Below are 15,011 nucleotides of genomic sequence, written 5' to 3' on the forward strand. Positions count from 1 at the left end.
TGAAATAATCTGAAATAAACAGCCAACATCTGGTGCTCATTTACAGAATTCTAAGAAATTTGCATACTAGGCTCAGCTCTTTATGTATATGAGCTAATTTAAACTCACAACTTCCCTTTGAAAGGGGCATTATCATTTTACCAAAGCAACTGAAGCTCAGAGAGGTTAATTCACTGTGCCCAAAGTAACACAGCTGGTTAGTGCCAAGGCCAGGATTTTAACCTTTGGAGTGTCTGGTTCCAAAGCCTCCATGCTTATCCACAAAATAATAAAGGCCAGAACTACAGCTGGGGGCAATAGAAATGAAAAAAAAAAAAAAAAATTGGGATGGGGGATGATTCAAAAGTACAGTGACATGAATGTTACAGAATTTGATGTGAGGGAAGCAGAAGGGAGGAATGAGACTCTTAGAATTGGAGCTGGTGTAGGAAGTTGGCAAATAGAGAAATGAGAATGGAATGTGGCTTTGGGACCAGAGCTATAGGCTTGAGACATTGGGACGCAGTGCGATCCTGGACAGAACCAAAGGCTGAAAGGGAAACTTGGGGTCATTTACATAGAAATGGAGGTTAAAACTCCACGTGGAGTTGGTCCCTGGGGTCTCTAAGAGAGCAGAGATGCAAAGAGAAGATGACTCAGGACTGAATTATGGGAAACAAGCGAATAGTCATTAAAGAAGACACATCAGTGGTGAGGCAAAAGTTTTTCCATGTAAACACTGATAGTTTTCTTCTAGCAGATGCCTGATTCTGATCTGCATTAACAGGCTGGTCAGATTTAGATGACAGTGGAGACGCCTTTTATTTATTTTTTTAGTGACAGTATAATTGCTTTACAGTGCTGGTGTGCAACAATGTGAATCAGCTATATGCATACATACATCCACTCCCTCTAGCCTCCCTCCTACCCACCCCCTGCCAAGACAGCTTAACTTTAGAGCTATGATAAATGTACAGGATTTTTATATATTATAGATTGTATATTTGTTTTGGGGGAAGAATTTCTAGAGTAATGAGGCCTAACTCTTTTTTAATGATCTAAATCTTTGAGTCTTCTTTAGCACGTTTCTTCTCTTAAGAAACTAGAGGTTTTTTGTTTCTAATTGTTTTGGGAGGTGGGGGGGTGCGCTATGTGGCATGTGGAACTTCCCCAACCAAGAATTGAACCTGTGCCCCTTGCAGTGGAAGTGTAACAGAGCACAACTTTTGAAAGAATAACATAGCCCAAGGACACAACCGCATCAACCAATTAGAATCAACCCTGCTTGGGATTTGAACCCAGCCAAAACCCTCTGGTACCTGGTTTCAAAACCTAATGAAGCTCAGATTCTTGATGTCTCATCCCAGAAAGAATTCACTGAGAGACAAAGTGAATGTGGTAAGATGTGGATTTGTTCAGATTCGGAAAGAAGCGCACTCCACAGACAGAGTGTGGGCCATCACAGAGGGCAAGTGTGGCCCCAAAATGTGGCCCAGTTAGTTTTGTATAGGTTGGGTAATTTCATATGCTAATGAGTGGGAGGATTATTCCAACCATTTTGGGGAAGGGATGGAGATTTTCAGGATTTGGGCTACCGCCCACTCCTTGTTTTTTTTTTTTTCCACTCCTTGTTTTGACAGTGCCTTGGAACTGTCATGGGCTTCCCTGGTGGCTCAGAGGTTAAAGTGTCTGCCTGCAATGCGGGAGACCTGGGTTCGATTCCTGGGTCAGGAAGATCCCCTGGAGAAGGAAATGGCAACCCACTCCTGAATCCCATGGACGAAGGAGCCTGGTGGGCTACAGTCTACAGGGTCGCAAACAGTTGGACAGGACTGAGCGACTTCACTTTCACTTTCACTTGGAACTGTCAAGGCCCCTCTGGGTGTGTCATTTCACTTGCTGATTGAGGATCAAGGCCTAGTCTTGTCTGCCGTCTTGGTCCCATTTGATTCTAATTGGTTTATGTGGTTTGTGTTGTGTCCTTGGGCTATGTTATTCTTTCAAAAGTTGTGTCCTGCCCCTTTCCCTCCTGTTACATAAGATTGTAGCCTAATGATAATCTATCATGAGAATGGCCCACAGTTTACCAAGCCAAGCCACTCATTGAGCACCTAGGTTGTTGACACATTATGGATAATTCTGCAGTTAATATTCAAATGTTTCATGCTTTTTACTTGTTTCTGATTACTTTCTGAGCATTTTTTGGAAGCAAAATCATTGGTCAAATGCCATGAATATTTCTCAGGCAGAGTTCTGTTTCAGAATGTGACTATCAATTTGGTGGTAGTAAGTATGCTAGAATATATTAAATCATGCTATCTCCTTCCTACTTGCTTATTTCTGTTCTTGGAAATCAAAAGGAAGCCTTAGAACAAGGATCAACAGCAACCTTTTGGGGAAAAAAGCACACAGGTTTTCTGTTGTTGATTTTTTTTAACACCTTCATGAATAACAGGTATGGATTGGTGGTCACCTTCTATTTAGCCCCACAAGCCATTTTGGGTGCTATTTTTTTTCCCCAACAAAAAGGCTATCCTGTGGGGAGGTAAGGCTATCTTCTGCTCGAAGAGAGACTCTGCCTGGCCTCTGACAAAGACAGATCCAAGGTGATGAACCCCATATTTATCGGCTCTGCTAGGATTTCTCCCCTAGGCCTTGGGGATGTTCAAGCATCTTCTTTGCTTCTCCCAAAGGCCTGGAATGCCTGCTTTTGTCTTGATCTTCCAGGGAGAGCAAGGCAGTCTTCCTTCTTGTCTCCGATCTTTCTCAGCCCCACAGATTTGGCAGCAGGAAGGAAATGGCAGCCCACTCCAGTATTCTTGCCTGGACCGCAGAGCCTGGTAGGCTACAGTCCATGAGGTCGCAAAGAGTCAGACATGACTGAGCGACTTCACTTTCATTCCTTGGCTGTGCGGGGGTCTCTGGCTGCAGGTACCTGGATGCAGCAGCTGCCCTGCCGTTTCTTCCCTTCAGTCCCATCCCATCAGTAGGCAGCATCCACACTTGCCTCTTAGAGCTGTCGTTACCCCTGATGGAAGACGGGCTTCTTGACTCCCACCTTTATTGCAGTGTTCTGCAAACTGTAGGGCCTATTTGTGGGTTGCAAGTAAATTCAGGATTTTAAGGGAAAAGGAGTCAGACTCCATCACAACGTTAGGTATTGTTTCATGAAACTTTTTTCAAGATTTATATATGCAGAATGTATGGGCCCTATTCAAAAACCTTGAAAGTCAAGGCTGTAAACTCACATCAAATCCCCATGAGGATATGGGGTATATTTAGGTGGGAAAATGTGATTGTCTTTAAAATTTTATTAGCTGGGCTAGTAACTGAAAGGCCATGAGGCTTAGTGGAGAAAACTTCAGCTTTGGAGTCAGAACTGGGTCGATATTGTTACTTTCTCACTAGCTGTGTGACCTTGGACAACTGAAGGGATCTCTCTAAGCCTCCTTAGAATTATTTGTACAATTATTTTCATCCTGTGCGGATGAGATGAAATCATCTCTGTATAGCCCAGCACACAGGAGAGATACAGTATATAAAGCTCAATTTCTAGTCTTTTGTCTGGGCTGTAGGACAGCCTCTGACAAACAGCCAGCCAGACTCTCTGTTTCTCATCAGGAGTACCTGCTACTTGTGACAGCGCCAAACATGGTTCTGCTCCTCACCTGAGGGACCTCTGGCTCAGTTTCCCACTCTGTGTTCTGTGTGATGACAGTGTTTCTCAGAAGAACCTCTGAGCAAAGAACACTACAGAATCACAGGTTGTAGTCCTGAAATCCTAAGGACCCAGCTCAGGACTTTCCAACCCAGGTGTCCAAGGGGCCAGCCAGGTGAGAAGGCAGGTCAGGTGCTTTGGAACCGTGGGGCTGCGGCAGACGACAGAACACCCACCTCCTTCAGGGGGGTCGACCACAGGATCGTCACCTGCCTACATGTGGAGCCAAGCTGATCAGATCTCAGATTGTTCAAAATCTGGATTTTCTTTTAATATGAAAAAAAAATCCACCTTTTAAAAAACACTGTGCTGACCAAATGGAGCATCTGCATGTCATAGAAGCCAGAGAGGCCTGCCAGTTTGCACAGTCTGACCCGATGCTTCGTGGCTCAGCCGACAGTACAGTCACCTTAGGAGCTCAAGGAAAACCTCCCAAGGTACCCCAGAACAATGCTCTTTTAACATTATTTTGTAGCAAAAATACATTTTAAGCGCAGAATATATAATTCCACTAATAGAAGAAATTTCCACTGAATGAAGAGGAAGAGCAGGAAAGTACTGGACAGGATTGACAAATGGGTAGTGATCCGTCGTCTCTGTGTTTGTTTCATAAAACATTAATTCTGTTTTTAAAAAACCGCTTTATCGAGACAGAATTCACATACATACAATTTGATGACTTTTGGTATCATCAGAGTCGCACAACCATTATTATAATAAACATTTTCATCTTCTCAAAAGAAAACCTATTAGCCATCACCCCCCTTCCCCACAGGCTCCCACACCTGGTTACCCCTAATCTACTTCCTGTCTTTATAAATTTCCTATTCTAGACATTTTATATAAATGGAATTGTACAATAGGTGGGGTTTTATGTATGTGGTTTCTTTCACTTAGCATAATGTTTTCCAGGTTCATCCATGTGGTGATGTTTGTCAGTATTCTATCAATGAATAATATTCAATCATAAAGATATACTACGTTTTATTTATCCTCTCATCAGTTGATGAAACTTTGGACTGTTTTTTGATTATTACAAATAATGCTGCCATGAACAATCGTGCAGGTTTTTGTGTGAACGTTTTTGTTTCTCTTGGGTACATACCTAGGAGTGGAATTGCTGGGTCACACGGTAACTCTAGGTATATTATTGGGAGGAACTGTCAGACTGTTTTGCAAACCAGCTGCACTGTTTTACATTCCCACCAGCAGTATATGATGGTGCCAATTTCTCCACATTTTCACTCACACTTGCCATGTCTGTCTTTCTTATTATAAGCCATCCCACCTAGCAGGTGTGCTAAGACATTTGTTCTCAAGGTTTACGGCACTTCTAATAGGGCAGCTGAATTTGGCATGTTGACATGGTTCTTGAGATCAAAACCTAAAGGAGTGATCTTTTCTGAATTTAGATCACCATTTTATAAAAACTTACTAATGAGTTTCCCCTCTTCATATATACCATTCTTTGGCTAACCAGAAAAGAGGCACCTTATCTTTAAAAAGGTGTAATTTTTCTTCCTTATTCACCAGTGAAATATTCCAATTCTAGAGATATTGTTGGTATAAATTTGTGTCCAGGACTTCCCTGTCAGTCCAGTGGTTAGGACTCCATTCCTTTCACTGCCGAGGGCCTGGGTTCAATCCTGGTTGGGGAACTAGGATCCTGCAAGCTGCCCAGCATGCCCCTCTAACACACAAAAATTTGCTTATATACCGTTTTGTTTTGTTGGTGGTGGTTTTTTGTTTTTTTTTTTTTTTTTTGCGTAGCCACCTATCTGCCCACAGCTGAAACCACTAATTTCCCCACCTGCAAGCCACATTGGGACAGAAGACTCGGGCCTAGGCAGAAGTACTAAGCAGCCAAAGTTTCCCTTCTATGCTCGCCGACAGATACAATAACACCGCTCCTCTGCCTTCCTTGGGTCTTTCTTTTGGCCCATCTGTTTAATCCTGTAACATCCTCACAAGTGAGATAAGGCATCACAGCCCCTAAGCAAGAGTTGGGGAAACAAGCACACACCTTAATGGCTACCAGAGGCCACACGTGGTGGGACTCAGTGTCCTAGTTCACAACCTGCACTGTTTTCTCTTCCTGAATTCCTCCCCTGTATTGTCAGCATCCAGGAAAAAAAGGTTTTAAGTGTACAGGATCCTTAGTCTGGTTGACCTCCTCAGACATTTTGGTTTACTGTTTCTCCTCCTTTTCAGAAACTGGCCCTTTTTGAGAAGGACAGACAACAAGAGAATTCATATAGCTTGACTTTACGATTCATTGTATGAGGAGGAATCAATATCCTGCAGCCAAACATCCAGAGCCCCCGTCTGCTTTTTGTGTTGTTGTTTTGTTTTTTTTTACATTAGAGTTAAGTTTCAAATGCCCATTGGAAGCAACCTTTGGGCAGACATTCTTGCAGTTTACTGTGATAAATTCTTATTTGGCTTGCCATAGTTCATTGTATCCAACTAGGAATAACCTTGGCCTAGTTGGGAGCTGGTAAATAGTACAAATATATGTGTCTGTCTATATTTGCAATTCCCTCCAGCCCCCAACTCCATCTTCCTCTTTTTAAGTTACAAGAACGAGGTGCCATCGACACCTATCCTCAATATTAGTATCCTAACATGTGCTTATTACTGATTATTCTATTTTCCTGCCTTCTGATTTAGAAATACCCCAATGTTTCTCTCCAAAGATGGAAGAGGAAGATTAAAACAATAATTTGCAGTAAGTACTCTTTCAGCTATTAATTCATTTCTTCAGTAGACGTTATTCAGTGCCTGCTATGTGTCAGGCACCCTGCTAGGTGCTTGGGATGCAAAAATAAAATTCCTGCCTATAAGGGGTGCTGTGCAGTGGGACAAACAGACACATAACTGGATAATTACAATTGTGAGCATAGTAGTTAATGTACAGAATATTATGGGATCCCAGAAGAGAGGCACTTCACCTATCTTAGAGGCTGGCTCCAGGAAGGGCATAAATTACATTAATGAAGATATGAAATTCAGTTGCCTAAATTGGGCATGGAAAGTGATCAAGCTTTTTAAATTAGGTAACTCTGTAAGTTAGGATAAAACCCTCAATAACCCTAAAGTAAAATATATGCCAGTTTGTAACTGATGATTCACATTGAAGGAGAGGGTCTAATATCATAAATAAGTGAACATTAAAGTTGCAGGGCTAGAGCTGGAAGTTGTAGGGTTTACTTGAAAGTTTTTCTCATGTTCCTCCCTTTGTATCACAGAAAGCAAATATGAGAAATGTGCCTGTAAGTGGAGGTCTTAATATCCTTCCTTGTGTCATGGCCCCTGATATACTTGGGAGTAAATGAAGCAACCATCACTAGACTGAATGAGGAATAGTACTGTTTGAGGATAGAATTTTTTTAAAAAAAAGCTTAATTTGCAACCACTGCCTTCATATAAAAATAAAATATGAAGAAAAGCTCAAGGCTAATTGCACTTGAGTTTTTCTAAGTCATGAGTTTAAAGAGGTCAGCATAATCTTAAATCTTTGAAAAATAAGTTTAATCTTTACAACCACTTAGTGATAACTTCCATTTCATAGCTGAAAGATACGAAGCACAAAGAAGTTTAAAAAAAAAAAACTTGTCTGAGATTGTAGAGCTAGTAAGTAGCAGAGCAAGGATCTGAACCCAGGTCTATTGATATTTAAATCCAGTGCCTGTTACTTACCATAGCATCCTGCTGAAATAGAAACCTGTGTTGGGCCCATTGTTCTCTTGTTCTGTGACCATAAACTGACCCTGGAAGGAGTAAGCTATTAGAAATAACTGGTAAAAGTATCTAAAAAAGTGGTTGATCCAGAGCAAACCCAACAATGCTCCTGGAAAATACTGATAGTACAATCTTCAAGTAATAGTCAAATTTTGATATCATGGATGCCCTAAAGTGTAATCATTCTCATGAATATTTTGTAATATAGTCATTGAGAAGATAAAACAGAATTAAAATAACCTAGATTTAAATAAAGCATAAAATTAGATTAATGGAGGGAAGTAAAGAGCATATATGTATGAAAACAGTATAAAAGTTAACTTTAGATGTTTGCTTTTTTAAACACCAATAACTTTAAGCACATTATACTAGTTTATATATTTTTAATATTATTTCTTTTCATGTTCATATAGCATGCATTGTCCACTCACCAAGACTATAAACCCTGATAGCAATTATGTATTTTTTTTTTTAAAAGGAGTAAGCATTAAAATCATAGTCAGGAGAGGTTATCTCTCTGTCTGTTCTCATGTAGCTTAATAAATTTGAGAAAGCATATTATGTTATGGATGTTTACATGGGATATATGAAAAAAACTAACAAAATTATTTAACTTTGGTCTGTTAAATTTGGAGGAATTGGCTGGTGGGTTTAGAAGTGTATAAACATACCACTAGAGAGTGAAAAAAAGGGAAGTCTGTTGTAACTGAATAGGGGTGTGGTCTGCTCAGGCTACAGAGCAATAGATAATAGTTTCATAAAGGGGCGATATAAGCGTATGGTCTCCAGAACTGGCTATTAGAGCCCGCACATTTTCCTCACAGACATAATGTAAGTTTGTCTGTTAAAACCAGCCACCTTGGTGGGTTAGGGAAGCCACAGCCTATGGATTTGGGCATGGGCACTCTCTGCCTCCATCTAATCCTCCGGGTAACAATATACCTACAACTCCTGTAACCCTAGAGCAGTTACATGGATGCACTAAGTGGTGCGATGGGAAAGAAAGATAGCATCACAAGGATTCGTTTGATTATCACAGTAATCCACACCAAGTCAAATAAAACAGCCCAACAGTTAAAAATGTGGTCTCTAATGAATTTGCTAATTCTAGCAGGCCCTCCCAAACATTTCCTGCTGGAGTACCCCGCATCGAAATGAAGTGGCTGTACTTTAATTTCATGGAAGAATCGTTTGATTTCCAGGAAGTTAAGACAGGGCTTTGTATTTAAATAAAAAGTTCCAGACAAGCTGTGAAACTCGAGCAAACCAAGAAAAAGGATGAAACTAAATGCCTGTTGGGTGACTCAAGGTTTCAGCTGCTCTGCAAACCTGACGGTGCGGGCTTAAGAGCCCAGAAAAGGGATGTTTTAAAAGCGGCTGACTGGATCGTTGTCACTTTCTTATAGGAAAAGCCCTGCCTTTCCAGAGATCTAAAGTGTAATGCAACCGTATGTGGTTGAGAAGTTCGAATCTTGGCTGCTTTCGCCCCTCTGCACAAGCAGAAACCCCGGTTTTCGGGGACCGTGATCTCATCGTGTCGCTCTCACTTTTGAAGGTCTGTTAAAAGTCTGGGGCCTCTTATCTCAACGGCTGTGGAAGTGAGTTTGGGGTGAGAAAGGGGGGGGGAGGTCTGTGGGTGTCTCTTTTGCCTGAGGAGTTGGAGACACTTGTGGAAAAGTCAGGCCCTTTTCGCTCCGGCGGCCGCTCGGGTGTGGGGCTGGCTTGGGTTAGACACATGCACACATACACCATAGAGCTCTGCTTTCCCGTAGCAGCTGCTGCCTCTGCCTCTGCCTCTCCCGCCTCAGCCTCTCTGCCCGGCACACACACACATTCAGATTTGCGCGCTGTTTCAATCCTTGATGACGTGTCCCCGGAGACAGCCAATAGCAGGCGGGCTCTGGTCAGGACAATGGGAGGTATCGGGCCAATGAGCGAGCCCCGTGAGTTGGCGGTAGCCAATAGGCGCGGCGCTGGCTGGAGAGTAATGTTACAGAGCGGAGAGAGTGAGGAGGCTGCGTCTGGCTCCCGCTCTCACAGCCATTGCAGTACATTGAGCTCCATAGAGACAGCGCCGGGGCAAGTGAGAGCCGGACGGGCACTGGGCGACTCTGTGCCTCGCGGAGGGTGAGTCCGGGGCAGCGCCGCGGCGGGGAGAGCGCCTCCGGCAGCTCCTCAGCCCGCGCGGCGGCCGGATCCCCGCGGCCGGGAGCCGGCGGGTCAGGATCCACACAAAGGCAAATGAGGGGGGACCGTGGGGGGAAACTGCGCACGGAGCGAGCCTCCCCTCGGGCGCCGGGAGCCCTGCCCCGCGCCGGAGCCCCGGCCCCCGGGGCCGCCTGAGGCGCCGCGAGCCCCGAGCCCCGCGAGTTTCCACCCCCGGCGGCGTCCGCGCTGACTGGCGCAAAAAAAAAAAAAAAATTTTTTTTTCCATTAAAAAAAATTTTTTTTAACGTGTTTTTGAACCCCCGGGGCCGAGCGTTCGGGCGGCCGGCGTGCGCGGGGGGCGGCGGGCCGCCGGGCGGGCGGGCGGCGCTTCACGGCTGCATTGGCCGCCGCAGAGCCGGGCGCCGGCGGCGGCGGGCTAGCGAGCGCGGGCGGGCGGGCGCTGCGGGCGGGCGGCGGCGCGGGGCCGGGGCCGGGGCGGCGGCGCGGGGCCGGGCCCGCCGGCCTGAGCCCGAGCCCGGGGCCGGGCGCGGCGGCCGGGCGGCGGGGGGGAGCGGCGCCGCGGCGCTCGCTGGATAACATGGCTGACTCGGCCCGGCGCTGCTGGCTGGAGAGAAAACAAGGCGGGCGCGGGCGGGGGGGAAGCTGGGCGCAGCAGTTCCGAGGCAACTTTTTTTTTTCCTCTTCTGCCAGCCCCGCGTCCCCCCGAGTGCGGGGGCGGCGGGCCGCGCGGAGGGAGACGGGGAGCGGCGGGCCGGGGGCGCCTCCCGAGGCGGGGGCCCCCACCTCACACACACACACCGCGGACGGGGGAGGGGGAGGGTCCGGCCGCGCGCCCCCCGCCCCTCCCCCCGGCCGTCATGGCCGAGTGTGTGCGCCAGAGCGCGCCGCGCACCCCGCCCGCCGGCGCTCGCACTCACTCTCGCACACTCACTCTCGCGCACACACTCACACACATACACACACAAAGGGAAGGAGCCATATTCTCTCGCTCGCCCTCGCGGCGGCGGCGGCGCAGGCGGGGAAGACGCGCAGCGGCCATTCCGTGCGCGCCGGCCCCGGCGGCCGCGGGCGGAGCCAGCCCCCATTTCGAGCGGGGCTGCTCCCTCCGCCGAGCCGACAAAATGGGGGAGGCCGACGGGCCTGCGCGGGGCGGCGGGCGCACGTGGCGGGCCCCGCGCGCGGGGATCCGGGCCTGAAGGCCCGGTCGCCGCTCCCCCCCCCGCCCCGGGGGGGTGGCGGCCTCCCAGCGCGCGGCCCCGAAGTTGGCGGGCGGGCGGGAGTAAGGGGCCCGGGTGGCGGGAAGGTGTGCGAAGCCCGCCCCGCGCGGCGCCCCAACTTTTCAGGGCTTAAAAATATATGTGTATATATATATATTCCCCGGGTGGGGGCGGGGGGCAGCCCGAGCCACGAGCAGGAGTGGCTTTTGTCCCTCATCGTTGTTTACTCGAAGAAACTTCAGACCGGACGTGTTTAGTCAGAACCGAAATACATCTCGGGGCCAAACCGATAGGAAGCGAGGCTGCCTGGCGGTGGCAGCCGCGCAAATAGCACCGCCACCCCCCCCACACCACCCCACCCCCAGCCTGGGTCCGAGCTGCCGCTTCCACGGTCCCTCCTCCCGGCAAAGTTTTGTGCCGAGAAGAGAATATTTTAAAGCAATCATGGGGAAAACTTTAGACGAGCGGGGAATCTGGCCCGTAATCCGGAAAGGTCTACTCAACTTTGGCTCTTACCTACTCCTTACGTAGCTGCATGAATCTGCAGCATTCCTTTTCTGACCTTTGGGTTTGTTGATTAATAATGATTTCTTACATGAAAAAAAAAATTTTAATGACCACTTAGGTATTACATTCAAAACAGATGCAGGGAGATAATTCACAAATACGGTATGAGTGTACCATTGTGTCTACACTTTCTTTGAGATCCCACTGAAGGACCATTTATTGGGTTGGTGCAGACTCTTCTAGAAATTGTCTATCCCTGACATTTTCTTTGATATTGTGAGGGGTTGTTGCCAAGGCCGTGTTTAATAACCAGTGCCATGCTGTTCATTGACTCCCCAAGAAGTTAGAGTGCTCTTCGGTGCCATAAATTTCATTGTTAACATTAAACTTGTGTTTTTTTATTTTTTAGAAAAATAATTAAACATGGGCAAAGGAGATCCTAAGAAGCCGAGAGGCAAAATGTCATCATATGCATTCTTTGTGCAAACTTGCCGGGAGGAGCACAAGAAGAAGCACCCGGATGCTTCTGTCAACTTCTCAGAGTTTTCTAAGAAGTGCTCAGAGAGGTGGAAGGTAAGAGGGCTGAAAACCTACTGAGTAGGCAATAAAGGCTGAATTCCAAATTGTTTTTTTTTTTTTTTTAAAGCTTCGGTACAATTTGCAAATGTGGGTGTTGATGTCGGAACAGGTTACTAAATATTTAGCAAAGGATACTGCATTTTATTCATTTCCATACTTCACAATTGGTTAAAATTTTGTTAACTCATGTAAGTTTACAATTTTTTTTTTTTTTACAGACCATGTCTGCTAAAGAGAAAGGAAAATTTGAAGACATGGCAAAGGCGGACAAGGCCCGTTATGAAAGAGAAATGAAAACTTATATTCCTCCTAAAGGGGAAACAAAAAAGAAGTTCAAGGATCCCAATGCACCTAAGAGGCCTCCGTAAGTATCTTGCCTGTTTTGATTTTTCAGGAAGTATTTTATTGTAGACAAATTTAGCAGGCCACCCTGTGGATCTCCAGTCTGTAATCAAAGTTTCTTAGCTAACTGGTATTGGTATATTTAAATTTTGTAAAATTTCTCTTGGGTGGCAGTTTTAGTTAGAGCGGTGAAATTAGATACTGACCTCACCCAATATGTCTCCTAAATGTAGTTTTGATTCTTTTTTATTTCTTGAGAAATCATAAGAGTAATTGCAGAATGTTCATTTGGAATACTAATAAATAATATATGTTCAACTAGTAATGTTGTAAGTTAAAATAACTGTGTAAATTAAGTCTAGTGAGGGATATTTAGCATTTTATAACATGATACCCTGTCAGATATGTGGTAGAAATTAGAAGTGGCTTTTATATAGCAGTACAACACAGTTGTTGGTAAACCTGCAATTCTAAACTTAAATCTCTCCTTTTAGTTCGGCCTTTTTCTTGTTTTGTTCTGAGTATCGTCCAAAAATCAAAGGCGAACATCCTGGCCTGTCTATTGGTGATGTTGCAAAGAAACTGGGAGAGATGTGGAATAACACTGCTGCGGATGATAAGCAGCCTTATGAGAAGAAGGCTGCTAAGCTGAAGGAAAAGTATGAAAAGGTAAGCAGTGCGGGTTTGGTGTAGCGGTGAAGGAGTATGCCAGATGTTAGATGAACAGCTGTACTTGGTACTGCAGCTTAATTTCCTATTTTATGATTTCTAATAGGTGTGGTGCAGTGTTGAGTATAACAACTATTCAGTGCACCATTAGCTGTAGTCTGCAAGTCCCTTTCCATCTTTCAAAGAATGTAGATCAAATAAATTGTTAAAGTTGTTTGACTTAACATAATTTGCCTTGGGCAAGGGCCATATACACTTAAGCTGGTTTTGTTATTCTCCACCATGTGAATTTATGAAAATTCTGGTAGTCACTTTGAATTAGATAATGTCATTATTTTAACTGTTCAGGCACACAACATAAAAATAGGCTGGACCAAGTAATACAGATCTGTATTGTTCATAAATACCCTGAAACACTTATGTTCTTTCCCTTATATTAAAAACTTGACTTAAGTTAGAAAGTTTAAAATATTTTGATCTGTACAGTAAATTGATACCAGAAAAAGCTATAACCTCCCCTTATACTTTTAATTGAAATATTAAGTAAAGTTAGATTTTAGGTTATTTAGTCATTCTGGAGAAATATATCCATTTCTAGATGTTTCTGAACCTAGTTGCATGCTTGGTGGCAGATAACTTTTTTTTTTTTTTTTAATGGAGAGATTTCCTGCTATGGATTAGGGTCTGTCAGTATAAACCTGTAGAATGCTTTTTTGCATTCAGAAGGTGGCAGTGTCTACCCTTTAATCAGTCTCTACATTCTAGTTTTAATAAACTAAAGTTTGGATGTGGTATATAGTTGTACTTCAGTGAGGCATAGCAATGCAAATATTAGACAATGTCATACCATGAGCTCTGGCTTATTTAGTTATCTCATAATATTTTTATGAGTGTTTGTGAAAGTCCAAGTTGGTGTGAATCTTCAGATAAATGGTATTTTAGTGTATCTGAGTCCTTGTTTTTTCCATAAAGTTTTGCCTGTTACTTTTATTTCTCCCATTACTTAACTGTTTGGTCTTTCGTCCCACTTTCTTCCTGCCTTTATTTTGGAAGGATATTGCCGCATACCGAGCTAAAGGGAAGCCTGATGCAGCAAAAAAGGGAGTTGTCAAGGCTGAAAAGAGCAAGAAAAAGAAGGAAGAGGAGGAAGATGAGGAAGATGAAGAGGATGAGGAGGAGGAAGAAGATGAAGAGGATGAGGAGGAGGAAGAAGATGATGATGATGAATAAGTTGGTTCTAGCGCAGTTTTTTTTTTTTTTTTTCTTGTCTATAAAGCATTTAACCCCCCTGTACACAACTCACTCCTTTTAAAGAAAAAAAAATTGAAATGTAAGGCTGTGTAAGATTTGTTTTTAAACTGTACAGTGTCTTTTTTTGTATAGTTAACACACTACCGAATGTGTCTTTAGATAGCCCTGTCCTGGTGGTATTTTCAATAGCCACTAACCTTGCCTGGTACAGTATGGGGGTTGTAAATTGGCATGGAAATTTAAAGCAGGTTCTTGTTGGTGCACAGCACAAATTAGTTATATATGGGGATGGTAGTTTTTTCATCTTCAGTTGTCTCTGATGCAGCTTATACGAATAATTGTTGTTCTGTTAACTGAATACCACTCTGTAATTGCAAAAGAAAAAGAAAAAAAGTTGCAGCTGTTTTGTTGACATTCTGAATGCTTCTAAGTAAATACAATTTTTTTTATTAGTATTGTTGTCCTTTTCATAGGTCTGGAAATTTTTCTTAAGGGGAAGCTAGTCTTTTGCTTTTGCCCATTTTGGATCACACGGAATTATCACACTGTTTCTTTCATATAGTTAGCTGATAAAAAGCTTTTGTCTGCACACCCTGCATACCCATGATGAGGGTAATAAAAGTTGAATTGAGACACCTTTCATCCATAACTGAAACTTCAGTCTTGACCAGTTGATAGTGGATTTCACATAGCCCAGTTACATTTACCAAGTGAAGAGTAACCAATCTATTCACAGCACGGGATTACTAGAATCAAACATTTTGAAAGTCTGTCCTTGAAGGACTAATAGAAAAGTATGTTCTAATCTTTACATGAGGACTCTACACTCTTTAACTCCC

The 15,011-nt window shown here is 44.2% G+C and overlaps 1 protein-coding gene and 1 long non-coding RNA gene across 2 annotated transcripts in view; both read left to right on the forward strand.

Annotated features, from left to right (window-relative positions):
- Positions 1-8,993, forward strand: part of LOC138990198 (uncharacterized) — a 117,828-nt gene extending 108,835 nt beyond the window's left edge. The window contains exons 2-3 of the long non-coding RNA XR_011466316.1: positions 6,368-6,425; positions 8,845-8,993. This is a non-coding gene — a long non-coding RNA (uncharacterized lncRNA). The remainder of the gene's footprint in view (positions 1-6,367; positions 6,426-8,844) is intronic.
- Positions 8,994-9,409: 416 nt separating this feature from the next.
- HMGB1 (high mobility group box 1) lies at positions 9,410-14,624 on the forward strand. The gene is made up of 5 exons (XM_005902163.3): positions 9,410-9,565; positions 11,741-11,904; positions 12,129-12,274; positions 12,747-12,921; positions 13,975-14,624. The coding sequence occupies exons 2-5, from the start codon at positions 11,755-11,757 to the stop codon at positions 14,149-14,151; spliced, it is 648 nt and encodes a 215-aa protein (XP_005902225.1). The 5' UTR covers positions 9,410-9,565; positions 11,741-11,754; the 3' UTR covers positions 14,152-14,624.
- The last annotated feature ends 387 nt before the right edge of the window (positions 14,625-15,011 follow it).

This window comes from Bos mutus, chromosome 12, assembly GCF_027580195.1.
Source record: "Bos mutus isolate GX-2022 chromosome 12, NWIPB_WYAK_1.1, whole genome shotgun sequence".
Lineage (NCBI taxonomy): Eukaryota > Metazoa > Chordata > Mammalia > Artiodactyla > Bovidae > Bos > Bos mutus.

Excerpts from the sequence above, each read along its gene's own strand:
- HMGB1 (XM_005902163.3), top strand. The coding sequence starts at position 11,755 with ATGGGCAAAGGAGATCCTAAGAAGCCGAGAGGCAAAATGTCATCATAT. Across the intron at positions 11,905-12,128 it reads AGTGCTCAGAGAGGTGGAAG|ACCATGTCTGCTAAAGAGAA; the intron begins GTAAGAGGGCTG and ends TTTTTTTTACAG. Across the intron at positions 12,275-12,746 it reads AATGCACCTAAGAGGCCTCC|TTCGGCCTTTTTCTTGTTTT; the intron begins GTAAGTATCTTG and ends CTCTCCTTTTAG.